The sequence below is a fragment of the Festucalex cinctus genome, chromosome 17, assembly GCF_051991245.1.
Source record: "Festucalex cinctus isolate MCC-2025b chromosome 17, RoL_Fcin_1.0, whole genome shotgun sequence".
NCBI classification, from domain to species: Eukaryota; Metazoa; Chordata; class Actinopteri; order Syngnathiformes; family Syngnathidae; genus Festucalex; species Festucalex cinctus.
In genome coordinates this window covers 15,684,356-15,712,110 of record NC_135427.1, presented here as the reverse complement: position 1 = coordinate 15,712,110, position 27,755 = coordinate 15,684,356, and the positions used below count along the sequence as shown (strand labels likewise).

Here is a 27,755-nt window from a genome sequence, read left to right as displayed (position 1 = left end):
TCAAGTACGGCTACCTTAAATGAGGAATACGTTGTTCGGCAAAATAACCGAATAAAATGAGCCTTAGCAGTATTATACACCACAGTCTCCATTTGGCTGAGGCGGCTCTTCGTCTCTCCTCAGATACAACAGATCTTTGTCATCTTTCCAGATGCAAAGTCCTTGTTTTTAGTGTTTGCGTACATGATGGCATAGCAACAAAAAAAGAAGACGTAGAGTGTATTGATTTCTTAAGAGAGCGAGAGAGAGAAAAGGGCAGAGAACTTTGCCGAGGAAAAGCAACATGACCTTTAGTTTACTGACCAACTCGGGTGCCTGAAAGCAATCCGACAAGTTGCTTTCTCCGTGCTGAGATCACCGGCTTCTATTTGCACTTGCACTTAACCCCCCGAGGGCCAGCTAAGATAACTCGCACCAACAGCTGCACGCTCAACAACACATACAAAGATCTCATCTGGTGCGCACTTCTTTTGTGCATGTCCTGAGGTATCCCGAGCGGACAGCGGCTGTGGAATTGTTGCATACCCACGCCTAGCAAATGAATAAAAAAAAAAAAAAAAAAAAAAGCCAGGATGTGGTTCCACACAGCTATGGATCGACATCTATTAATAGATTATTTGTAATTTGAGCTAATTTTTGGAGGATTTACGGCAGTTTTATTTTAGCTAGTATAATTTTGGAGGATTTACGGTAGTTTAATTTTAACCTGTGCTCGCTTTATTGTGAGTAGAGCATTCTAATTTCCACATTACAGGGATTTTACGGTTATTTGAACCTGAACATCTTTTTAGGACTTTAAGGTAGAATGAAATTTGCCCACTGTGGTGCTAATAAAGGTTAAAAACGTTCTGCGCGTCATTGAAAACCATAGTAGTGTAGTGTTCCTGTCACCAAAGTCCAATATGAAATACTAATGCAGCCTAGTGGCAGAAAAATCACATTTGTATTTGGTAACAGGAGTATGAAAAACAAAAAAAAAAGGTTGTATATTTAGAACAGATAAAACGTGCGATTTTAATTTTCACATAATCACGAGTCAACTGAAAATCATGCTATTATTTACGATTAAAAATTGTAATGGACTGACAACCTTAATATATAAGTAAATGAATGTATGTTATATGTGTGGGCACGTGTATGTGTATATGCAGTACGACGTGGGCATTAAATTTTTTTTATTTTTTTTAAGTTGCATTGATGAGGATTTAAAAAGCATTCAATTAGATTTGATGATACATGTAGAAAGCCTGGAATTATATTCTTCAACGGGCAGTTCATTTCTAACCTGCTCAACCTTTCAGTGATCTTACTTTGAGGGGATTTTTGTCACATTTCAATGGCAATGTTTGTTTTTTATTTGTCATGAATGGCAATTATTTTTCATGTGGACTATTTTTACCCAACCCACCAAATTCCGGCATTGGCATTGAATCCCAGCCTTTTTTTTTTTTTCTCTCTTCTCAGAAAGCAAGCAAATTGTTTGGAATGTACTAAAGAGTGTAATATTGTTTTAACAAGCAGCCAGCCGGGTCGGACAGCGACGTAACCGGCAAAAAAGTCTTTCTGCCGCTTTCTGGCTGTAAAAAGCCTCTAATAACCGACTCCGACATGCACCCAGGAGGAGGCCGAGCCCGCAGAGACGAGCTCGTCGTTTGAATAAGTCAGAAAGCAAGGCGATGCGGGATTTTCCAGGGAGAACGCGTTGCCTTTTGCATAAATCCTTGGTCCATGTGTGCGTGCGTGTGCGTACGCGTACATGCGTGTGTGTGACTGTGTGAAGAGCTCATATAATTGTGTGACTTGGGACCGTCCATCTTTGCCTTTCAGGGGCCCTTCTGCTGGGAATTCCCTGGACAGTCAGATCTGAGCCTTCACCAATTTCATTTGGTGAGAGACCTTTGAATTCCCAAAAAATATCATGCCAGATTTTTTTGGTTTGATTCCACACCACATAAATTAACACCTGCTAATTGATGATTACCAAAAAAAAAAAAAAAACACCTTGGGATCATGGTGATAATGATAATCACGCTGTGTTTCTGCTTTTTGCTCAATCAGTTGCTGCTTCTTTCTTGTTGATTTGCTGTTTGTTGGCTTTTTTATTCCCCATAACCAAACTAAGTGTCATTATTTTCTCTTTCTGTGTGTTTGCCACTCCTCCGCTCACGCTTTATGCCTCATACTTAACCGGCCTGGGTGATCTTGCTGATAAATTGTGAAAATGACACCCTCCACACACAACTAATGACAGTTTGCTTGTGTTTTCATAACATACCTGTGACTTGCTTTTGTCATTTTACGTTCCTTTGAAATCAGCCTGTTTTGAGGGGGCGGTATCGTTGGATGCAAATGAGCCACTGCACGGCACCATGACGACTAGAAGTGGTGATATTTGCTGAGCCCCGAAAAAAAAACCATGTATGCCGCTGTAAGGACTGTAAAAATGTGGCTTATATTTTCACTTGTGGTGGCAGCACTTCATCATCAAGCTTCAGTTTTTTTTTACTCAAAGTTGGAATACTTCAACTTAGATTTAGTAAATCCCGGAGGAGGCAAGCCCTAAAAGTGGATCCTGGAGGGTTGACTCGGGACTTCCTCCAGAGGATGGTTTGGCTCGTCTCGGGCTTGTTGACTTGGCGCACTCTCTTGAGAGAAAGTAAGACAAGCCCTTCAAGACACAAAACCGCACTTAATTGCACCAATGGGATGAGCGCAAGACAAAAAGGAAGTGTTGCTTTTTCTGCATGTCACCTTTGCTCAAACTTGTTTGACGAGGTCTGGCACGATCGCGTTTGGGTGTGCCCTGCCCGCCTTTCCGTCTGTCTTGCGTGTGTGCATCGGTGTCACACAAACACTTTTATTTCACGTCCCGGCGTGGAAAGGCGTGACTCAAGTTTCAGATGACAGCTCGTCAGACGGGGGTCGGGTCGCAGGCGTCACATGCAACTAGAACTCGTTTCACCTCCGCGGCAGCGCTAATTAGGCATCAGAAAAATGCGGTAATCACGCTTTTGCTCGCCGCTTTTACGTCAACGATTAGGGGCAAAGTTTACAAGTGGCATCAATAATCCAGTCTATTGCCGACAAACTATACAGTGGACTGATTTTTCACGGACCCCGTCTATCCTTCCACCCGTCGTCCAAACTTTGGCTGACTGCCGCAGCCGGCCGGCCCGTTGAGTGACAACAGACCCGGCGGCTCGCTGTGCTACTGTATTAACACTGGAGGCCGTTTTGCAGGGGAAACTTGTTTTGACAGAACTCCAGGTGTCTCATTGTTGGCTCTGGCATGGTTCAACAGATTTAGCAATTAGCACTGGGCTGAGGGCACGGGAAGGGTGGGGGCTCACCGACGAGGGTGTGGGGGGGTGTACAACAGGGGATGGGTGGCGAGGCGGGGTAGATGGGGGATGACGATTTGGCTGCAGTGATGGAATGAGCCCCCCCCACCACCACCACCACCCCCCCCCACCACCACCACCACCACACCCAAACCCCCACCCCAGTACAAAAACGTGACAAAACTACATAAATGTAAAATACTGTAAAGACACTGTTACTAAATATATTTGAGTAGTTGAAAAAAAATTATACAAATATGAAAATATTAGACAAAAATAGACATAAACAAAAGCACATATAGAAAGTACAAAATTATTAGACAAAACTGAGAGCAATATTAGACCAAAATACTTAAATGCGAAAAATACAAAAATGTTAATATGGGAAAAAACAAAACAAAACTAACAAATAGAATTTGGAAAAAAAGTCAAACTTATAGAAATTAAAAATAGAATAACTATCACGACTAAGATCCTGTAGTATAAAAACAAAAATCAAGAAAAAAAAGTACAAAAAAAAAGTTTTATGAATTGACTAAAAAAGAAAAAAAAAAGACATATTAGGAAAAAAAAATCAAAATATTGTGAAAAAAAATGCAAAATATTTCAGAAAAGAAAGACGCTAAACTTGTTTACAACTTTAAGGCACTGCTTTCATGTATTAAAATAAGAGCTACTAGTCCTAACCATCGGTCATTTTCTGAACGTTTAAGGGTAAGGTAAAATGTAGCTAGTGTCGATGCCGCACTGCGCGGGCTTAATCACATTACCGTCCCTATGACTAACCCTCTTTGTTATTCGCTTTCCCGAGGAACATTTTGAGAGGAAGTGGAATGCATTTTTGCCTTTCATAAGATGCGGCGGTCTGAAGCGGCGTAGACACAAACAAATACGAAGCACGCACGAACAAAAGGGAGACCGGGCATCATTGTGAAGAAGAAGCGAGACCGTGGGCTTGCTAACATTGCTTGTGTCAGGCATTCAAGAAAAACAAAAACAAAAAACATGTTGCTTAATGTCGAGGAGTGCGTTGACTGTGTGAATCAATGCCGAGCGTTCGGGGTCAGGGTTCTTTCTTCCTGCTAGAAGTTATTGATTGATGTTTTGCAAACTTGTAATTGCATTGGATGCCTTGTTTGAGTCAAGACACAATTTTCACAAGACACTTCTATGGAAAGACTCAATCGTCCGTACTGTATCACTTTGAACTGCAGTGTTACAATATGCTGGTGATACAGTCGATGGTGATTTTAGTACACACAAAGTCAACGTGGCAAAATATATTTCAGACATTGACTTGTCTTTTTTTTTTTTGTCACTGGAGAGAAGAAAATATTTGAATTCCCTCAGGAACAATTTGAAGTTGTGGACGAATACACCGTCGCAGTCAAATTTGAACGGTGCTGTCGAAATGCTGAGTGGTTCCAGAGAGCACTTAAGCTGCCCGGAATTCTTGTTTGCAAAAGGAGAGGGGCTTTTCTCGAAGGTTTTGCAGGGGTGGATGTGGGGTATCTGCTCAATTCTCTTTTTGGGATTTGGTGTTGTGTCCCCCACCTTCCAAGCAATTCTTTCAGGTTGGCCGAGCGAGCCAGAACCACACTAAAGCTCCCCCAATTTATTTGATTTTTGTTCCTCTCCGCAGTTCCGAGAAAGACCCACCTGAACTCCATCGGATTTGTTTGGCTCACATTTTGATGTATGTCTTGTTGCTGTTTCTTTTTTTTCTCTTAACGCTCCGTCTTCCAAGTCGGTGTCGTAGACGTTGTCGGCGTGCCAGAGTTTTGTTTTGGAAGGAACTCGATACGAGGCGTTTTTTTTTATTTTTTATTTTGCTCTCAGCGTGCTTCCCTGTTCCTGTCCTGGAAGTTTTGGCCACTTGAGCGAGACAGGTGATAATGCGATCAGACAGCGTACGCATACCTATGCAGGTGTGCACATGCTCGCTGCGTTACTCATCCGAAATCCACCGGTGTTATTGCGGCGTTGCCAAAAAAGAAATGCGCCATTTGCCAGTGGGAGTGGCACGAGTCAAAACATTAGATACACTTGCCTAATTGAACGCCAGCCAAATGCTCAACATGTTACCCAACTCAACTTTTTTTGTAGAGAACTTTGAAAAACAGCCGCAAGTGTAAAAAAACAAAACTAAACTAAAAAACATTAGCCATATCAAACAAAAACATGCAAACGTAAATAAGCATTTATTTCATTTAAATAAACTATATAAATTTAAACAAAAATAAAACAAATTATAAAAATACACCAATCTGATTTTTTCTGATTGAACAATCTGATCTGTGAATTTTTTTTTAATTTATTTATATATATATATATATATATATATATATATAATATACATTTTGCAGAAATTAAGTATTACAAAAATAAATGACAAAAATAATATATTACAATATTTTAACAAAATTAGTCAAATTATTAAGTCAAATATAAAAATATTTTATGTTAAAAGAATACAGAAATGCAAAAAAAAAATTAAGATATATAACTGATGACAAAATATAAAAAGAGTTTTATAAAACTACTGCAAAGAAATAAAACAATGAATATTTGCTGAAATATAAAAATGCGGAAGAAAATGAACACAAAAAAGAAAATTATCAGACCAAAATATGGACAAAAACTGCTAATATAATAATGATGGTGATAACAATAATAATAACGAATAATAAAAATATTTGTAATACGTTTTTAGAAGTTACGACATAAAAAACAGAAAACCATCCAAAGTTTTTAGACAAAAAATAGCAAATGAAAAATACAATATTGTTGTAAAATATTTTAACAGAAATAGCAATAAATAATACAAAAATATCTTGTTCACATACTTATTTGCATTAAAATGAACAACTTGAAGTTCCTATTAAAAAAACAAAAAAACAAAAAAAACAAAAAAAACGGGGAAGGCGAGAGTGACGGGGTGAAAAGGAGAGTTGGATTTGGTGAGATTAAGGGGGATCATCATGCTTGATGGCTCAATCCTGACGGCATATCGGGGGTGGATACGTCCAAACTAATAACAGTCGACTGGTGAAAAATCCCGGGAACTGCATCCTGGGTAAAGAATAAACGAGCTTGTCACAGTATCGTCGGCACTGTCAGAAGAAGTCTCACATTCATTCATTATTAACATTACCTAAACGCATTATCGGTGTATTTATTCATTCATTTGTCTTGTTAACATCCAACTAGAGTTAGCCGAGCTGCGGCAAGGCACTAGTTTGTGTGACAGTTGTGCGAGATATTGAAATAAAAAGCCCTGGCGGCGTGATTGGAGCCACGTTTTCCTCTGCGGGCTCATTAACGGGCAGCAAATGGCGATGATGTTGAATCGCCGGACGTTTTTTTTTTTTTTTTTTTTTTTTTTCTCAATCTTCTCACTCGTCAAGATAATCTAGCTCACATTTGTTGTGATTTTACTTTATTTCTTTTCCAACAGTGGATGTTGTAATTGGAACCTTTGGCAGCATCTCCATCTTGCGTCGGGACGTCAGACAAGTTGAGTGGCTGACGAGGCAAAAAGGGGGCCGGGCTGATTGGCGTGTAGCGAGGCGTGCCTAAATCAACCGGCGGCATGAATAGCTGGCTTGCTTTTGGCTGGCATTCACTGGCAATCTATGGCAGATTCTTTGGAGGTGGGGAAGGGGGCCGGGGGGGGGGGGGGGGGTCGACCCTGGAATAACGAACGCGCGAGATGCTTCCTTGAAGCGTGACTTTCCTTTCGCTTTGTTGCCGCAATTTAGCCTCCCTGTTTTTTTTCCCCTGCATTTGTAATGTCTCATTGTTACTCGACTCGATTCATTGCGCCCCGAGATGTTTTCATCGGACAAATCTGTTGGTCGTGTACAAAAGGAACCGCTTATATCTCTTTCCAGGATTTTTGATATACGTACAGTATTTACCCAATGACATGCAATCAAGAAGTTGGGGTAGTTGTTCCTCCATATATGGGCAACTTCATACTTTTTTACATATTGATAGTATTGGTCTGTCCTTGGGTTATTAGTTACTAAAGTGTTGAAAATAGCTTGAGAACAATTCTATTATATCTTGGAGCTCCGCCTCTTCCAGCAATCTGTGGCAGCCACGAGTCATTATGTCACCTCAAGATTGCAAGTCTTGAAGTTTTTTTTTTTTTTTTTTTTAAGTCGATAAAGACTGAAACTCGGGCTAGAAATGGATCTGGGCAGCCACAAAGGTGTTTGTGTGTAGATTCATATCGGCCTACTGAACTTTTGTCACTTGTCAGATCATTTGTTTTGTGACATTACTCATGGCACTAAGACCTTTAAAAAGGAGTTTGGGAAGATATTACCACAATTGTTGCTTTTATGACATATTTGTCTGGTTAGGTGGGGGCAGCGTGAGAGTAGTCGTTACAGACTGCTGCAGCCGTGTAAATATTTTATTAAAAGGGTATGAAATTAGGAATTAAAAATGTGTAGTTTAAAGGTGTGTATTGTTAACCTGGCAATAGTCAGATTGATATTGCGCTTCACTCGAGGGAGTTCTCCGCAATAGCCATCTGGTACCGCTCCACGGTAATTTGCTCGGGAAAGGCGGGACATTCTGTACGATAACTGGAGGTGATTGGACGATACACGTTTACATGAATGAAAATGTAGTCTTCGTTCTTGTCGAAGTGGGGTGGGAGCACGAACGTCTTACCAGCTAGAAATGCACAAAGCGCCTCTCGCTGTTCAACATTCAACAAGGAAACAGTGAGTCATTCTGCAAGAACAGAATTAATTGCAGCGTCCATTCGTCCATGTTATGTTTGTTTGTTAGCCCCGCCGTCGGCACTGGCTTCCTGGTTTCGTCACAGTTGCATATCCCCCCCCAAACACAATGTTGCTCTGTGATTGGTCTGAACGACCTGTGGTTTGTATCGGTGAAAATCAACGGGCTTGGTACAAGATGTATTCTCCGGAGTTTGTGAACTCACAATTACCGCGAGAATTCATCTCTGCGAGAGCAAGTTTATCGGTATTGTAGCGCATGACCAAACTGTATTGTTCATGGAGACAAGATGGCGGGTGCAACAACGATGAGATGATCTACCCCCAAATAATTTAAGCAAAATGGTTATTTCAGAAGTGCGTATCTGCTGGTAGCCCTTCACATTAATCAGTATGTCGGAGGTGGGCTCTCAGTTTCAAAAAGATTGCTGACCCCTGCATTTTAGGCTTAGGTGGTATATGGGTTAATCTTGCGGTAGGCGTTGTGGTCTGGAATAGAAGTACAGTCAGGGTTACGATTTTTAAGTTTTGCTTTCCTGTCAACACTTTTCAGCTCCAATTGATTCGGAAATACACATTGAAAGCAGTTTAACTGTCACTTCGCTCCCGAGTCGCACCGTTCAGAATCTCCTGGACAGAGCTGGCTTCCTCGATCCGGAGAATTGACGAGCCGGCCAGATGAGCTTCCTTTGGCCCGCGCCGCGGTCGCTAATGCGAAGCACATGCTCGCCCGCCGAGCATCTGCATGGGCCGCACACCTGTCGAAACGCTCTTTGGCCTCCCTGCCGTAAATTCAGGCGCAGCCGCGCCAGAGGCGGGGCCGGCTGGAAGCGGGAGGTCAAGTTGGAAATGGTTGTAATCCTCCTTGACTGAATGTCATCCTTGTGTTTGGCCAGGCATTAGCGCATGTTTGAGTGCGTGTCACGAGGAGGAGGAGGAGGAGGACAGATTGCGAGTGGTGCGATTCTTGCGCTCCGCATACAAATGTGCGTAATTACCTGGCCGCCTGCCACCGAGGCCCTTTGGAGCTCCGAGTTCCGGACAAAACGCGGGCCCTGGCCAGGCCAAGATTGGAAGCCGATGCGCATCCTCACGTCCACCTTTGTTGTTTCACAATGAAATATGTAAAATGGTGCTATCGTGATTTATGAACGGCCCAATGTCCAAGTTTTTCAAGTTAAACTCTTTTGTCTGAGTACCAAAAAAAAAAAAATGTACAAAATATTATATTTCTTTAAACATTTTGGGTGAATTCTGACTCTTTATACTGCTTTTTTGATAAGCACCTCAAATTTCGAGTCAATGCAACATCTGTACTGTATTGATAATGGATCGACCGATTATCGGCTGGGACGATTATCTGCGCCGATATTCAGCATTTTGACAAATATTGGCATCGGCCATTTTGAAGAAACATACGGCCGATAATAGATCCATTAAAAAAAAAAAAAAAAAAAAAGCGTTCGGGGGAGTGGGAGTCAGGGAACTAATTATTTAAATTTTTATAGATGCTTCTGACCCTGGGAACCTCTTGTCTTTGTTTGAAATTAAAACTAGATAAGTACAATTTTAATACTTTTGATATTTTTTTCTGTTAAGTTTTAAAAAACTGCATTTACTGTTGAAAACTGTTTGTTTTAACTTTTGAAGACATGCTACTGCACCTGGAAGATTCCTAAACTTTTTGTTAGATTTGATGTCTATTGACTAAGATAGATTTTTTTTTAACTCCAATATTTTACGAACCCTCAACATTGTTCAATAAACATATGCTGAGAAAAAATTAAAAATAAGAGCTGGATTTTTAAAATTTTTGAATCCTTAAATCGTATTTTTGATAGCTTCCCTGTATTAGAATTCTAATAATAAATGCTTCCGTGCATTCTTTGGTCGGGAAGACAATTTTCGGATACCCGAAAGCTTTCTCAGTGCTTCATAAGTCAATCCTTCACCTGACTTGGCGTCTACCGCGTGTTGACGACCCTCTACCGCCGTTTTAATTGCATCTCATCAATGCTGACGGCTCCAAAATAGAAGCGGGGAGGTGGCCGTGCAGCCTTCGCACATGAAAGGCTACAAGTCGCCCCGGATTCACAGAGCCAGAAAAGGCGATTGGAGTGCCGCTGCCGATTCCCTGCCGGAATGTGTTTGATGGGCTAATTGTAGCCCCCAGTGGACACGGACGCACATCACAGCAGTTGGGCGGATGGTGAAAAATGCTTTTCGACACTATAACTGATTTAGATTTTTTATTTTTATTTTTTTACTGTCCTTGAATATATGATGCGGAAGTACAGTATGTCAATCCTCAGTTTTTGTTTTCTCATTTTAGTGCGGTAGGCCTCATAGTGACACGTTCTCTGGGCCACTGGACAAGAGGAATCCCGTCCACGATTCCTTTATGGTCACTGCATCTAATAGGCTCCGCAGACCTTTTTGGAGGTTGCACAATGCCCGGCAAAGAAAAACCCCCCGAAAACAATGCGATGCGATGCGCAACTGCAACACCAACCGGGCTCGCTGTAGTGCTGATCAAAAAGCCGCTGCCCATCTTTTGAGCTTGTTCTTTCTTGTTGTTCTCTTTTCTTTCTTTTTTTTTGCATCAAAAAGAAATCAATACCCAAAACTTCTGAGTGCGTATATCAGTTTATCCTCCCATCTCTCTTTAGCGTCATGCCATGGGAGGGGAAAAAAAAAAGCCGGTTAAAAGCAGGGGGAGGGCACAAGGAGACGACACCAGCTCGGAAAGCCGGGAGAAAATCGATAGGAGGGAACTCACGCTCCCGTCTGTGGAAACGGCGCTACGGGAGGGGAACCAAGTTGTGAATGTGGAAAAACGTTTTTTTTTTGTGTTCCTACCCAGGGAGAGAACATCTGAACAACATTTGAAAAGAGTTCTTTTGGTGAGGTTGACTTGCGCGGTTAGGCTTTGTTTCATCCGAGTGTGCACCAGCGCGTGTACAAGTAGCTGCCTTTGGAAAGACTCCTCGTGGCGTGTTCGAGGGTACTCGGTGGACACGAAATGCCCTGCAGGAGGCCAAATTATGAATACAACATGAGTAAACAGACACCTACGTATCCGCCATTAAAATAGCACTTGGCGTATTTGATGTGAAAGCATTCATGGCCACGTGAAGCACTCGAAGAGGCTGTAGTTAATGACGGAGCGAATACAAAGCATCAATTTGGATGAAACTTCCTGGGCGCCATCATGGGGCCGTCAGGTAATAGGTCGACTGAAAGCAGGGGAAAACTTTCAGGGCACCTTGAATTCAAAGAGCTAAAAATAGCCCAATATGCACATTTTATTCTGAAACGCTGCATCAGATTTGGATCAAACATGTTTGTTGCTATGTTGTGAAAGGACACTTTACGTCTGGCATCATCTTCCCTTCCCGTACCAAATTTGAACTGAACCGCGACCCAACTGGGATTTTTGGTGTGCCGTAAATTCTCCGTTCTGAGCAACCTGGGCATTTTGCCGCCTCCCACAGGACTCTCCAGGCACTATGCCAATGACTTTTGTTGATTGATTGATTGATTGATTGATTGAAAAATTCGTTTTATATAACCATTTTTATTTTATTTGGATTGTTTATGACAGTCCCTGAAACTTTTGTTAGAATTTTAAAACAAAGATAAAATAAGATATCATAAACCAATATATAAAAATAAATATTAAATGATAAATAATATAACACAATAATATATAATATAAAATAAATAACATAATAATGATAAATTAATATATATAAATGAGTTAAAAAAAAAACTCCAGTATCTTGCAAATCTTAAAAGTTGTTCAATAGACGTGCTTTGTTTTTGTTTTGTTTTTTTAATGCCAATATTCTTCCTTTTATTGAAAATAAATAGCGGCTCCAAATATCGGTTATCAGCCTCCTTAACGATTAATAATCTCTATTGATATTGGCCCTGAAAAACAAAAAACAAAACATATGGGTCTGTCTAACACGCAACAAATTTTCTAATCATGTCAGTTTAAAGGTGTATTTTATGTATTTATTTATTTATTTATTTATTTATTTATTTATTTTTTGCGGGTGACTGATACATTTCAGGGAATCGACTAATCAATTCTGGAATGATTTGCACACGAATGTATTCATTCATGGACCCTTTCGGCGTTGATTTTTTTTTTTTTTTTTTTTTTTTTTTTATAAATAAACGCAGCAGCTGTGAGCAAAGAGCACAATAGCGCGTGCAAAACTTGAAGCACAATTCCCAGACCGAGCCGTGAATGGCATTCAGGCTGGAGTCGGCTGGTGGGGCGACGGCATGCCGCTGCCTGCTGCAGATGGGGCGGGGTGGTGTGGTCGGGGTCGGGGAGTAGTGGGGGGGTCAGCGTGACTGGCACACTTGGCACCTTGGCACTCGGATGCGTCGAGTGATGCGCCTTCAGCAGCTTTCATATTGTCGCCGCTTCCTGTTTTGAAAGCCATTAAGGAGCAAAAATTTCCTCGCAGATGAAAAGGCCCGCGCTTTTGAAACGTGTCCAAGCGCAAATGTGAAAAAGAGGGGGAATGAGAGCCGATCTGTAAACATCTCCATCGAGGGGTCGACGGAAAAGGAATTGTGAGGAGGAGGAGGGATAGAAATGATACATTCATTTGCCTTCTTCTTCTTCGTCGCCGTTTTTTTGTTTTGTTTTTGATTCGCTGATGAAAGGGAGTCAGCGTTTTTTGTTCGCAGCCAGCTGTATTGCTCCATTCAGCGTACGGGAGGGGGGGGGCACGGAACGACACGCACAGCCACCACCCACTTAACCCCCTTCCGAAAAAAGCCTTTGTGACATCTGCATCCACGCATCTCCGCAGCCGGCGAGTATTTATAGAGCGGTTTGTGTTGTAACCTCGTCGCGCTGATCACCAATTTTTTTTTTATTTCTTTTTTTCCCCGCATTGCTTTTTTGACAGCGGAGGTTACGTGACCCGCCAAGACACCGGCGTCACCGGCTTGTCGTTGACGCTCACTGGCTGTCACATTTATTTAATGCCAGTTCAGCTGCCAGAGAGTCGCCTCCTCCTCCTGCCTCTTCGCCGTCTTCCCTCGGCTACCCCCGTCACTGTCCAGTCTGCGCTTCTTAACTTCATAAAAAGGCTCTTATGGGGCTTAATTGTAGCCTCCGGGCGTCGTCAAAGGAAGTGTCGCGAAACAAACTGCAGCAGGCCAGCCAGTCCAAAAAATGCGCAGTGATCTCAAATCCAGACATAAATTCTAAAGCAGCTTTATTCTGTCATATCGCTTTTGAATTTTCGCCATCTTGCAGATTCTTTAATCGTGCATTACTGTATCTAATTTTATATTGCAGATTTTTCTTTTCCTGTGTTTTTTTCCTATTTTCTTTTATATTATATATTATGTTTTATATTACATTTATATTATATTGTACATTTTATTTTATACAGTGTTTCCTCGTTTTACGTTGGGTTTAGGTTCCGAAAAATGCCCACAATAAATGAAAGCCGCAATGTAGTTAACTTTGTTTTATATTTATTATAAATGTTTTAAAGTGCTAAAACCCCTACCGCGTAGTTTATACACTTGTCATTGAGGCATTTACATTTTACTCACATTTCTCTTTTTTAAACATTTTCCATGTTCAAACATAAAATTTCATAAAACGTCATAAAATGTTATAAAATAGGTACATTACTGTAAAAAAAAAAAAATGAATGCAAAATTGCACTTAAAAAAAATCCGTGAGACTGCGAAAAGTGAACCGCATTATAGCCAGGGAACTTTGTATATAAATATATTTTACAGGATTTAGGTTTAACTTTTTTCTTTCCCATAATGCAACGGGGTACTGTCTTGCACATGTTCAACTCAACTCAACTCCAACTTTACTTATAAAGAACAAAGCAAACATTCTGAAGGGCGAATACAAGTTTTTTTTTGTTTTCTTTTTTACAAGTAAATACATTTTACATCAGTAAATAAATAAGAATTAGGCGAGTGAATCAAGAGATAAATAAATACATAAATAAGTAGACTAAACATCAAACTACTACACACCACAAAACACCAGGAATAAGTCTCATGGTGCGGCAAAAGCCAAAGAATACAGATGTGTTTTAAGGTGTGTTTTAAAAGAGGATAAAGAGGGGGATTGCTTAATATTTTGTCATTATGGGAAACAATATGGTATGTTCTGCGATTGGCTGGCAACCAGTCCAGGGTGTCCCCCGCCCACTGCCCAGAGCCAGCTGAGATAGGCTCCAGCACCCCTCGCGACCCTTGTGAGGAATAAGCGGTCAAGAAAATGAATGCACGAATATGGTATGTTTATTAGGGATGTAATGATATCCAAACATCATGATACGACATTATCACGATATGAAGCTCACAATATGATAATTATCACGATATTGTGGGGAGCTCATACAAAAAAAAAAAAAAAAAAAAAAAAAAGCACAGTATTGTGCTTTTGTACATAACAGCAAGGCATATAAACCACGTACAATCTCTAATGACATTTAATATTGAGGCGCGTACTTGTTAATACACGCACATATTCAGTTCCTACTCATATTGACTCGATTCACAGGCATATTACGTTCCCCTTCATCTGACAATTAGTGTAGATTTTAAACATAGAAGGGCCAAAACATCACTAATGAAAAATAAATTGCACTAAAAAAAAAAAAACTAGCCACCAGAGGGTGCTAGAAATGCACACGTTTTAAAATTTTAAAATTAACCTGACTTTTTTTTTTTAACAGATGTCTTGCTTTTAAATATTGTTAACATGAAGATCGACGATATTGTGGCAGTTTTAATATCACAATATCACCCTTATCGCTACATCCCTAATGTTTATAGCATTTACAATTTACATTTTAATGTATTTGCGAGTGCTTTCAAATGTATTTACAAGTATGTTCGAACATATTTGAGTAGACCTATGATTGTGTATATATATAATTTTTTAGCATATTATTAAAATAATAAAAATGGAAAAACTCCTGCATTTTTGTTCTGATGCGGCGCCAAGATAACCCAGTTTGAAATTGATCTCCAATCAGGCGTCCCCAATTTAAAAATGGCCGATATGCTTCAAAATGCCAAATATTGGCACAGAAATCCGTCTGGCCTATAATCGGTAATCCCCATTATTTTCCATTGCAGACTGATGGAGCAAAGAAGTGCGAGCCAGAATGACAAAAGTTTAAGTTCATTTCACATCAAAGAAAAGATGAAGTGCGACGTGTCTACTGCAAAGCACAAGTGTCTTTATTTGAAGGCCGTATCGCTGCGTTAGGATCTTTGCTATCATAGACGAACCTCCACCGCCTGCGTTATCTGCTGGCTGCAGCTACAGTAGCACTCACTCCCCACACCACACGCCTGCTGCAGCGCCACCTCGGGGCCGTCTGCAATACGGGCGCCAGTCTAATTCCAGCAGAGAGGCGGGGGCCGGGCGCTCGCCATGCGGGCCTTTGCTGGGTCGCTGAGCATTATCGATGGAGAGCTGCACATGCGATTGAGCCGCTGAAACGGCACAGCCCCTCAACCTGTGTGTGTGTGCGTGTGAGCGAAATGGCGGTGACCCTTAAAAGCTGCGACCCATGAGGAAAAAGGGAGCAGATAATCACACTGAGCTGCAAGTCTTGGGGGCCCATTTGTTCTCTGTCTTCTCTACCTTGTGAGGTCTTAATCCAGCCCAGCCTGCTGCTCTTCATTTTGACAGCACGTTTGCTTTTTTTTTTTTTTTCTTGCAATGGATCCTGCGTACAAACTAAACCCAACCAACGTGTGTGTTTTTTATTTTTTATTTTTTTTTGCACAGACGTGTAATAATGTCCCCGTAAAAGTCAAGACGGGAAGGGCCTCATTTTCTGCCTTCTCGGAGAAGAGGCATAATTAAGATATACAGCCCGCTGAATATATAGACTGAAAATATAGAGGAGCCGACCAGTGGCAGCCTGCGGTTTTCGTCTTTGGCTGCACAAGTGTGTGCATCTTTGTTATGTGTGTGTAGTCGGAGCAGCGTGCTATAAAAGGCTAGCGACGAGATCTTTTGCCTTTTGCACGTGTCAGCGTCAGCCAAGCGTGTGTACGTGGATGTGAACACGTATACGTCGTTGGGAAGAATGGGAGTGTGTGTTTGTGTGTGGGGGTGTCAGTTTTGTGATGTATAGTGAGAAAACTGCCGTCGTCTGCAGCACTTTTTTTTTTTTTTTTTTTTTTTTTTTGTACCATAGTAATTCTCAAGTCTTAAGCCTCGGGTGTTTGGTGTGTTTTTGTTAGATTGATTCTTGAATTTGTTTTTGTTTTTTAATTCTCATTTTTTGAAAACCTTCAGAAATTACTTGGACAATTATGCGATTAGGTTAATATGTTAGTTTTTTTTTTTTCTTTTCTTCCAAAAACATTCAAAAACGAGCTAGGCAATTATGCTATTAGGCTAACAATATGTTGACTTGATTATTTCCCCCCCTTATTTTTGAAAATGTTCAAAAATTACATAGGTAATTATGCTATTTGGCGAAAAGCATGTTGAATTTCTTGTTCTGTATTTTTTTTGTTATCTTGTTTTCTGAAAACCTTAAAAATTATTTAGGCAATTATGGCATTAGGCTAATGATTTGTTCTCTCTTTTTTTTTTTTTCCAGAAATATTGAGAAACAACTTAGGCAATATTGCTATTGGGTTAACAATGTTGGATTTGTTGTTGTTTTTATTTTTTATTTTTCTCAGAAAACATCAAAAACGACCAAGGAAGTTATGGTAACAGCTAACGATATATCCAATTTGTTGTTCCCCCCGGCTCCCCTCTTTTTCTGAAAACTTTGAAAAATTACTTGGGCGATTATGCTACAAGGCTAAGAATATGTTTGTTTATTTATTTATTTATTTTTTATTTTCTTACTTTTGTGTTATTTTTTCTTGCTTTCTGAATACGTTCACAAATTACTTTTATGCTATTAGGCTAACATTGTTTATTTTTATTTTTTTATTATTATTATTTTTTTTATTTCTCATCTTTGAGAATGCTCAAAAATTACTTTATTATGCTATTAGGCTACCAATATGTTGAATTTGTTGTTTGTTTCCTTAAAACTTTCAAAGATTATTTAGTCAACTATGACAACTTACAACAACTTACTTAGGCTAGCAATATTAAAGCGAATGTTCATTTGTTTGCAGTTTCTGCTAAACAGTGTGGAATTTCCTGTCCTTTAATGCTATAAAATAGCACTTAAATGAGTCTATTGTGGTTATCAGCCAGGACGCAACCCTTTGACCACACGCACATGCACGCGTGCACACACGCACACTCACAGTTTTCCTGCACACGCCTCAGTTGTTTAAGGGCTTTGTCACTTTCTAATGATAACTATCCATCAATAGGTGGGGCGTCGCTGGCGGCAATGAAGACGGATTGGATCGCTTGCTCCGTAATTACAGCGGCGGGACCATTGAACTGCCGGTCGGTCGTCACTTGATTACAAGGTCGCTTAGTCGCCCTGCTTCCGCATCATGTCATTCCTAATGGCAAGCGAAGGCCTCGTGTTGCCATTTTTAAAGCCTTATTGTTTAAAAACAGCAAAAAGTACTCAGCCATCCATCAAGCTCTCGCTCGCTCGCCCCTACTCTATCTCTCTGCCACAAGAGGCTCAAATTGGGCTGAAGTGTTTGTTTATTAAAGGCGTCCAGGAAATGGACTTGATTTCACAGGGAAGAAGTCCATGACTCGGACCAATTAACCTCACCTCAGCTCATTAAAAAGCATTCCTTTCAAGTCCCCCCACGAGCGGAGACTTGTCCGTCAACACGGGCGCTTATGAAAGTGCAAATTTGTCCAAACTCTTAAAAGTCATTTGGAAAGGTATGATATGATATAATATGATAGGGCTGAATAATCTCTGGACTCTTTTAAGACTCGGAGGCTTAAGAACAGGATCTCAAAGTCGACCCTCGGGCCAAGGTTGACGCCGCCGCAAATTCGTCAACATCTGTGGATAAAAAAAAAAAAAAGTTGACTTTCCAAGTGCAGATTTGGAGGCTCGGGAATGCTAATTGCTCAGAAAGCAAAGTGGCTTTCCGACTAATCTCGTCGAAAGTCCATTTTGTGTCGTTACTCATAACCTTGCAAGTACGCTACAATAATTGCGCATTTGTTTGTTTTGTCATTTTGATATTTAGCCTGGTAATGGGTTAATAGCCTGGAGAGCTTTTGCCAACCAGCAAGCACGCGGCTTTTGTTTGCTCAGACACTGTGCACACTTGTTAAACAGCCTGTTTTTTTGTTTTTTTTCCTGTCAAATAATTACAAATATGCCACTTGGCCATTTCGGAAGTGATCTAATCTTAAAGCACACAGTGCGGAATCACTGAATTTAGGAAGCATAAAATAACATCAAACATAAAAGCCTGTTAAAAAAAATAAAAAATACATCTTGTACAGTCCTTTTTTTTTTTTTTCCAAAGCAGTTCAGATATTTTAACTTTTAAATACAACACATCATTTCATATTTAACAACTGTGTTTGTATTGTATGTATTCAAGTACATTTTTTATTTCACGTTCATGTGCTATACTTAAATTATAATTTCAGCTTTTTTTTTTTTTTTTTAAAGACTTACCGTACGCCTAGTAGGCCATGATGGTGGGACTAAGAGAGCTAAATATTTTTGCAGCTGGTACTTGGTAAAAAAATCCAGGGTTTAACTACAATTGTTGATAGACGCACATGCAAACCTCATCACCGTGACGGGCTAAAATGAAAAAGGGAGGACAAAAAAAATCAAATCAAATTGTAGGTTTAATGCCAAATTGTTCAGCTTCGTTATGTGAATTGTACCGATGAGCATTGATGCTTGTGAAAATGTTTGCTTTATGTTTTTTTGTCCGGGTGAGTGTATTGCTTACGAGCCTATTGTCTCTCTTTAGCCAGAAGGCAAACAGCAGCCCGAAATCTGATTAGCCTCCATTATAAAGAGTGATATTTTCATCCCGCTGATTCTCGGCACCGCGTCCCAGCATCGGGCCGCTTAATACCGGGAAAAAGCCCCGCTCTTTTGACAGATAGTAGATACTCCCCCGCGTGGCTTGTTTGGACCTCGGCTGTCTTTAGTGTCACGCAAGCAACAAGACGGCGAAGGAAAATAAAAAGCATCGAAATCATGTCAAAAGATCAGCAATCAATGGGCCGGAGGAATGTGATACGCATGACGAGCGTCTTCCCTCCGCCGCTAAAGTTGCTTTTGTTCGGGCCCCTCGGAGATGTAACTCAAGCATAAGGAAGCCACTGACAATAGCTGGATTTGGCCACCAAAAATAGCCTTTTACTTAAAAGGTTACGGCTTTATTGAGTTACGCCGTCGTCAGCGACGGCGGGCGGACGGGAGGGAGGTTTCCGATTTCACGTTTTAATGAACGACGCGGCCGCCGATCAATGGCAACGTGAAACACTAGATTAAATTAAATCAAACGCCACTCGTCAGTCTTTTTGATACTTGATTTAATTTGGTAAATTGGACTTTTTTTTACAAAATGACAAGATTTTATGTTTTTAAATGTTGAATTTGCATTTTGAAGAAAGATTACTACACTTAAAAATTAGTAAACTGCGAAAATACCTATTTTTAGTGAATAATGTCTACAACAAATTGTGAAAATGTATTTTTCTAGTTTTTTCCATAAATGATTTTTAAATGATGAAAAAAATCGTAAAAACTACAAAAATAAACTTAAAATATAGTCTGTTTATATAAATTACATACCTATGCTTACTATAAAAGTATATTCTGTATAATGTTAGTGACGGTACTTGTATATTTATTTCTTTATATAGTATTACATACCTACACCTAAATATATATTTTTAAAAAATTATTTCAAAACATTTAATAAATTTTTTTTAAATAGTAACATCAAAATAAATATGTAATGCATCTGTGTATGTATCCTACAAAAATAATTAACATTTCCCATCAATTATGTATCCTACAAAATAATTAACATTTTTCATCAATTAAAGTAAAATATTTAGAATTAAAGTCTCAGACGCAAGCATGCATTTCAAAATATGTCATAATTCACATAAAATATGACAAATTTTATTTTGGAATTGCAATTACTTGAAATCATAATTATTTCGGGTTACAAAAAATATTATTTTAAAACATCCTTTGCTTGCTTACTCAACATACATAATAGCAGGAGCCTTTGTGGAGACCGATTTGCAAGACTGACACATTCATAAAACAAAAACAGCAACAAACATCTAGTTATATTCCTTTGAATGTGATAACATCATTTATCGACGATAGCGCTTTAGCTGTGAACGCTAGGTCACATTTAGGGCTACTTTAGCGCATAATTTCCCCCCGTCTGAAGAGACGTCGGGCTGCCTTTAAAAATAATCTCGACAGGTCGCACGCGGGGCGACGGTGTTGGGTTTCAACTTCTGTGGGGAGTTGTGATCTATTCTAATGAGAAATAATAATAATTATTAAAAAAAAGAAAAAGAATGCAGCTTTGACACAAAGCGTCGCAGCGCTGAGGCTGCGAGATAGACGTCGGATTAGAAAGAAAGAAAGAAAGAAAGGGAGGAGAAAAAAAACAATTCTTGGCCATTTCGACGAGATAAATTTAATTTCTTTGCTATTTGGAGGTCTTCTTTGAAAACTGGCAATCGTAATGAGCACATTCAAAACGGGAGAATAGATTTACCCTCCCCTCTTCAAATGAGCCGGCGTTATCGGCGTCCGTCATTCGTGCTTTCCCATTTTCCAGCTGCTAATTGATGTTTTTGATGTCGGCCAGGGAAAAAATGGAAGCAAATGTCATGTGTGAACCGGCGTGGAAGTTAATAAGATTGACTCCGTCGGGCTGAATCCGCGATGAACGCAGGGGAAGGCGCGTAATGGGGGTGGTTGGAGGGGGGCTTAGCGGTGAATTTACCCCGTCCGTCTGGCGCGGAGTGAAATCGACACCGAATTTCGTTCACTTGTCCAAAAAAAAACCAACACCAACAAACTGAAGTGTTCGTTTTTTTCTGTAGGCGAGTGTTTTCTTACTGATTATTGCACAGTTTTTCCATTGGGGGGGTCCCAGCTTTTCCGTCTTAGCGTTGGAACAATCCACATTTTTAATGCCGTTTTGAGTCTGAAAAGCCGGACGGCTTCATAAAGGTTAGCTTGGGATCTGGCTAAAAAAAAAACAAAGAAAATGCTCCGATATAAGTCGGGGTCAGCGCATATGCTTGGCCGATGTGTAACAGAGCCTGAACTTAAAATCCCCCCCCCAAATAAAAGGATCGAAGCACCACTGGGGTCCCACCGTCTTGAGACATTTGTGGAGCGTTGGCACCTAGTCAAACATAGCAACGTTCCAAATGTATTTAAAAAAAGAAAAAAGAAAACATATGAGAAAAAATAGCGTTTGAATGCATATATATTGTTTGTTTTTACATTATTTTAAACGCCGTTTAAGTAGCAGTAAAACATATGCGTTTGTCAACAGGATTATGTCGGTTCAGTGCATTTTTTATTTTTTTGCCTAAATGGGCCATGACCCACCCCCTACCCCGCCCCCCAGGCATCTTTCTGTTTTGAAACTTAAAAAAAAAAAAAAAAAAAAAAAAAAAAAGAGCAGCGTTGAGCCCTTCGAGGATCGCGGATAAGGGACATTATTCTCGGAATAGGCAATTAATTCCGCTGGCAACGATCGGTTGGAGAACGCCCCCCCCCCCTTCACCCACCCCCAACGCCCTCCATTCGCCATTTGAAATGCTAACACAATGAAATATTTTTTCTATTGGTCGGCGTCCCCTCGGTTAAGCCGCCACCGGCCGCCGGCGAAGAATTTCATCGACTGATGAGACCACAGGCGTGCCCGATAAAAAGGTTAACTGTACGTGACACGCATTCGGAGTGCACACCAACACCCCCCTCCCCACCCTTCGCTACCTTGAACTCGCAAGTTTGCCGTAACTTTTGTTTGACTTTATCCCCTGTTGTTGCCGACAGCTAAGAACAGAAGTTGTTGTTCCCGAAAATAAAATCCTCCGGTTAAATTTTGGACGAAACGTTGATCAAAGTCGGAATACTTTGATCACAGTGACACAATATTACGTCGTCTTACTATATAAAAAAAGGCCCTTTTATAGATCCATTGTTGCCATAGTTTTTTTTGTTTTTTTTCCCACTTCCTGTTTATCTTGTGATGTTGTATTTGTATCTATTGAGTTGCCAAATTAACATTATCCCCATTATAAAACAGACAAGATTTTATTTTTGCTTCTCTATGTTGCTGGGGATTTACTTCATATTTAGCAAAGTATAAATACAAGTTTAATTCATTCCGTGGCCATACTTGTAAAGCAAAACATAATTAATATTTGATATATATATTTTTTTAAATACTAAAAATTAGGGATGCACGATAATGCTATTTTCAACCAATACTGATAAACCAAAAATTTAAAAAGATAACCGATAAGTAAGCCGATAATTGTTCGCAATATTAACTTGAATACAAATATACTTTCGAATCCTACCATAATTCGAACATGTACAAATACATTGAAACGTGGAAACTTTACGCAATGTTTCCATGTATTTAAAGAAACAATGAAACTGAATTTTATTGATATGAGCCACAACAAATTTCTTTATTATCGGGTTTATCTGTATGAAATCAAATTGGTCGATAATTGCTGATGATTTTTGGCGAATTTCTTGATTATCTGGTTTATCTGTGTGACATCAAATTGGTTGATAATTGCTGATAATTAATGGTGGATTTTTCTATTATCTGGTTTATCTGTTTGACGTCAAATAGATCGATAAGTGCTGATAATTATCGGCCACCGATATGATCGTGCATCCCTAGTAAAAATGCCTCAATAAATTTTACTTCCATTTATTATATATAGTGCTCCTTTTTCTGATGTACATGGCGTGGCCACCTGGGGGCAGTATTACACAGACGTGGACATACATGGAGACGGTTACAACAACTGATCTCAGTCAGCTGCAGTAATATTAAGTGTGGTTGTTTTTAAAGTGTGTTATAAATAAAGTTGAGTTGAGGTTCTTATCTCAAGGCACCACTATGTGTTTTGTCTCAGGTTGTCTTTTATATTTGATCTCTTTTGGGTTGCCATAGTTAATAAGTATCCTATGAACAAATGATTTGGCGCATCCATCGCACTATACATTTTGCAGTGTACATTTGATGTTGTTTCCATTGTCGTAGTAAACATTCCCATCTTGCTGTGACACAACCACAAGTGTGCTTGTAGCTGAAGGCTCCATTGTCGTGTCGCTGTAGATTTCGCCCTTCCCGCTGCTACTGTATATTTTTGCCGTTACACAACCCGCCGTGTGTTTCCTCATGCCTTTTGTGTTGCCTTATCTGGGTTGTGCTGCGTGCGCATAGTGTGTGGAGACTGGAGAAGAAAAAAAAATCCAAGATGGCAAATTTTTTTTCCACCTTCAGGGACAAGATGAGGTGGATTGCCTGAGTGTGGGAGGAGGAGGAGCAGGATTCCAGATTGCTATTGTATAGCTATACGTATATACTGTATGTTGAGGGTGCAGAATAGGTCCGCTTGCTTGGTTCTACAACACATGGGGTTGTGAGGGGGGGGGGGGGGGGCGCGAGGACAGAGTCAGGTGACTCCCCATGCGCTTTGGCTTCTTCCTGACAATGTGCCATTTTCAATGGCGGGCCTGTTGATCAATCCCGTCGACGTGACATGTTATGCCGCGAGGCCCGCCGATTCTTTGGAGTGCGGCGGAAGCGGAAGACCGAGCAGCACAAGCCGCACAAGCACAAGCAGCTCCCTCTTCCGTTTCACCTCACTAATTGGCCCAGGTTGCTTTTTATATACATGCACACTTTTTTGTTTATTTATTTATTTTTAAACAGCTCTTCCATACGGAATGAGTTTTCTGTCAATAATAATAAAGAAAAAGTGGAAAAAAAACGTTTTGTTAAATATTAATTACAGTATATTCATCATACTACAAAAAATAGTATTATTATTATTAAAATTTGGAATTATTTTGTTCAAATCAGCATTTCTTTCAGTTTTGTTGGCTTAAGACATTTTAGAAAAAAAAATTCAAATGCAAATGTATTTTGTGTTCATTTATCTCAATAAATTGCCAATTGAGTAACTGTATATAATGAAATAAGTCATCTTTGTGCAATAAGTTTACATTTATATTTAAGTTTTGTTTGTATTTTATTAAACCGTAACAATTAATTTAATGTGCTTGTTGATTTATTATTATTATTATTATTATTATTAGTATTAGTATTATTATTATTATTAATTTGTCGTTACATTTGATTTATTATAAATACAAAAATAAGAATGAAAAAAAATGGTAGAATAAACAGTTCACATATCCATGAAAAGAATGAATTAAATAATTGGTTAATCATAATTTAATTGATTATAAATACTGTAATACAATTTAAAATAATATAATATAGAAGTATTTTACTTACATGCATTAATATTTTCCATTTTTGTTTTTCTTTATATATATATATATATATATATATATATCTTCTACTTTTCAATTTCTTTACCCTTCATCTTAACACGGTATGTATGTAAATGTCATTTTGAATGCGGTCCCGTTACAAGTTGAGATGATGATGATGATGATGATGATGGCGATGGTGATTCAGAGGAAGGGTGGGGGGGTTTTGTGATGTATGTGCTGCCGGCTTTGTTCTATGTTTCATATTTTTTTATTTTTTGTCTAGTGCTGGGATTTAACATTGACTCTAGGCAATCTGCATCAGCGCCTGCTCGGCGGTGGGGATCATGGCGGCAAAACGAATCAAGTCTTTGTCAGTCGGGATAAAAGGCACAAACAAGCTTTTATTTCTCTTTTTTAATTGCAATTTTTTCCCTCCTCTGCTTCAATTCATATATATACATAATTAAGTGAAGTTGTCATTTTATTTTCCCCAGCTGTTTACTCCAGTCGGCATTTGATTCGGCAGACCTCCCCACCCTCAAACCTTTCTAACTCCTTCAAACGCGCAAGTAAGTCGCAGAACGTCAACGCGATTGTCAGCAAACGGCTGTTTTTGTCGCTTTGCTGACTTGTCGCGACACGCCGTGCCCGCCGCGCTCTTAATTCCGCCGCCGCCCAGCAAAACGAGGGAAACGGGGGGGATAAGCGCGCTTGAAATGTTTAACTGTCATCTGTTTTAAGGCCCTTAATTAAAACAGAGGCGGCTTAGCCCACGCGTGTGCATCCTCTTGTCGACGCTTAATGTAGCTGTTAATATTTATGTCAGGTTCTAAACTCGGTTTTGAACATTTCCTTCATTAAAGCAATTTATCCATAAATATCTCATTGACGTTAGCATTTTTTTTTGTTATTGTTAGCTACCACAGTCATATTGTTGCAGCTTAATTATTTTTTTTTATTTCAGTTAAAAAGGCAGCTGTGTTGTTTATCAAAAATATTGCCACAAAATATGTAAAACTATGTTTTTCTGTAATAAAAAATTTGGATTCAACTTTTAAGCAGCATCATACAATAGCTATGTTATTAGCATTTAGCATCATTTTCAAGGTAGCGTCCTCCGTAATTCAAAATAATCACATTGTTTTTGTGAGCAGCATTCATTTTATTTTTTTTTTTGGCTTTAAAAATTATCATACCTCTATGATGTTAGCATTTGAATTCTATTAGCATCAGTATCAGTCCGATACCCAAATCGAGTAAGTGCTCCTGGACAGTAGTTGGCGCTTTACTGCGGAAGTTTAACACATTGGTGAATCATGTATGTCAGAGATATAAATCTCATAATTACGTGTCATAATTGTGTGGCATTGAGTTAATTGAAATTCATCGAAAGCACGAGTGGCGTCAGCGCTCGCCCGTTTTTCTGGGTTTAGTCATGTGACCGCTGACCATGTGATCACGTTGGCAAACTGAGCCGTGATTGGTCATTACCTGAGCTCGGAGCCCCTGTGATGTCATTTTAGTCGAGAGCAAGCGGCAAAATGTGTTTTTAAAGATATTAATTGTACGTGAAAAATAATGAAGGGAACTCCTCCTGGGTGCCTTTCCTCATAGGGTTCTTCTGTGCCCCCGCCATGTTGTGGTTTGCGGGGGCGAGGGGGCGTTCTTTCTTTTTATTGTATTATGGATGTTTTAATTGTTCAGCAACTTGGAGGTGCTATATGCATAAAGTTTGATTTGATTTGAAATGAATTAGAGACAAAATATGAACTTTATATTGCTGAAAATGGCTATATACGTCAAGTATCATTATTTAAAAAATATGTTCGTATTTTGGTAGAATTATTTCCTGCCCTTTAAAAATTAGCTTATCATTAAGATAGTATTTTGTTCTGCTGTCCTTCAAAATGACGAATATTTACCATCCTTCAAATAGTACATATCTTTGTCAGCTTAAGTGGCATTATTTGTACTCCTGGCGGTTCTCTTTACAGAATGTGAAGTTTCCAATTTGACGCAAGTGCGGCTTGCTCAATAAATTTGAAAACATTAACTTACTACCTCCACCCAGTGGTAATATTAATAATAAGAAAAAAACAGGGGGAGGGGGAGTGCAGGTGTGATTGGCAGCGCACTGCATTTAATGTTGTGTGCCTTAAGCCAAGTGGGTGGTGGGTGAGGTGGTTGGGGGGAAGGGGGGTGTTTGAGGGGAGGTGGGGGGCGCCTCCAGCACACAATAGTGGCGCTATCTCGCCGGCACTCTTGCTTTGTCTGGCTCATTGTGCGCCTTATTACACGCCGCGTTTGCCGTGAAGAATCCTCCATCCCGGCTTCTTATCGCCGCTCGATGTTAATGCCGATCGGCGCCTTGCGTTGTCATTTGAATCGGAAAGCGCATCTGTGCAAAAAGGCACTTGTGTAAAAAATAAAATAAAATAGAAATGCGGAACCTTTTTTTTTTGTTTTTTTTTTGGTCATAGAATTTGATCTGCTATGTAGAAAATGTAGAAAATCTCAAGAATGTTTGCGTCACGTGCCTTCCTGAAAAATATGGTTAGCGTCCTTGAAATCGTTCCTGAATCCTGATGGATCCGGATCCGGGCCGGATCGGGGTGAGTGCGAGGAGAATTTGGGTGAGGGTGGGTGGCTCCTCCCCCCCACCGTTTCCCCCCCCCAACCCTCCGGTGGCGTGAAGGCCCCGCTCTCCTGATCAAAGCGTGTCTTGTTTTATGCGGCCGCTTTTGAAGTGGGCCGAGTCACCTACAGCACTCACTTCATCAACTTCACCAGTGTCTTAATAGCAGATCAATAAGTTTCAAAGTCGCCGCGTTAATTTGATACCGGCGCCGATGTGATCACGCTGGGTCTCGCTCTCTCTCCCTCTATAGCTCGCTCACCATCCCCTCCACATCTTTGGAGCTGTTTTTAGATGAATCTGCTCAACAATTAAAACCTCATTTGAATTTAAAATGATAACATTTATGGGACTTCAGCCTAGGACCAAAATGATATGTCTGTGATCTTAGCATTTGATAGTGCACAATTGATCGTATTGATATCTGATGATTTATTAGTGTGTGTTTTATTTGTTATTTATTGTCTTTAATTCTGGGTGGTCTGGCTGTAAATTACAATACTATTAATTATTTTTTGAGTAGTGATTTATATATATATATATATTT

The 27,755-nt window shown here is 39.7% G+C and overlaps 1 protein-coding gene across 28 annotated transcripts in view; it reads left to right on the top strand.

Annotated features, from left to right (window-relative positions):
• tcf7l2 (transcription factor 7 like 2) overlaps positions 1-27,755 on the top strand; it is a 103,029-nt gene that overhangs the window by 45,479 nt on the left and 29,795 nt on the right. For 16 of the 28 annotated variants that reach the window (XR_013279582.1, XM_077503717.1, XM_077503712.1 and 13 more), the window contains exon 5: positions 1,828-1,887. The exons of the other annotated variants lie outside the window; for them this stretch is intronic. Coding sequence is in view for 15 of the 16 variants with exons in the window: in XM_077503717.1 (XP_077359843.1) it covers positions 1,828-1,887 (60 nt within the window). In the remaining variant the exon portion in view is untranslated. The remainder of the gene's footprint in view (positions 1-1,827; positions 1,888-27,755) is intronic. 28 annotated transcript variants of the gene reach the window in all.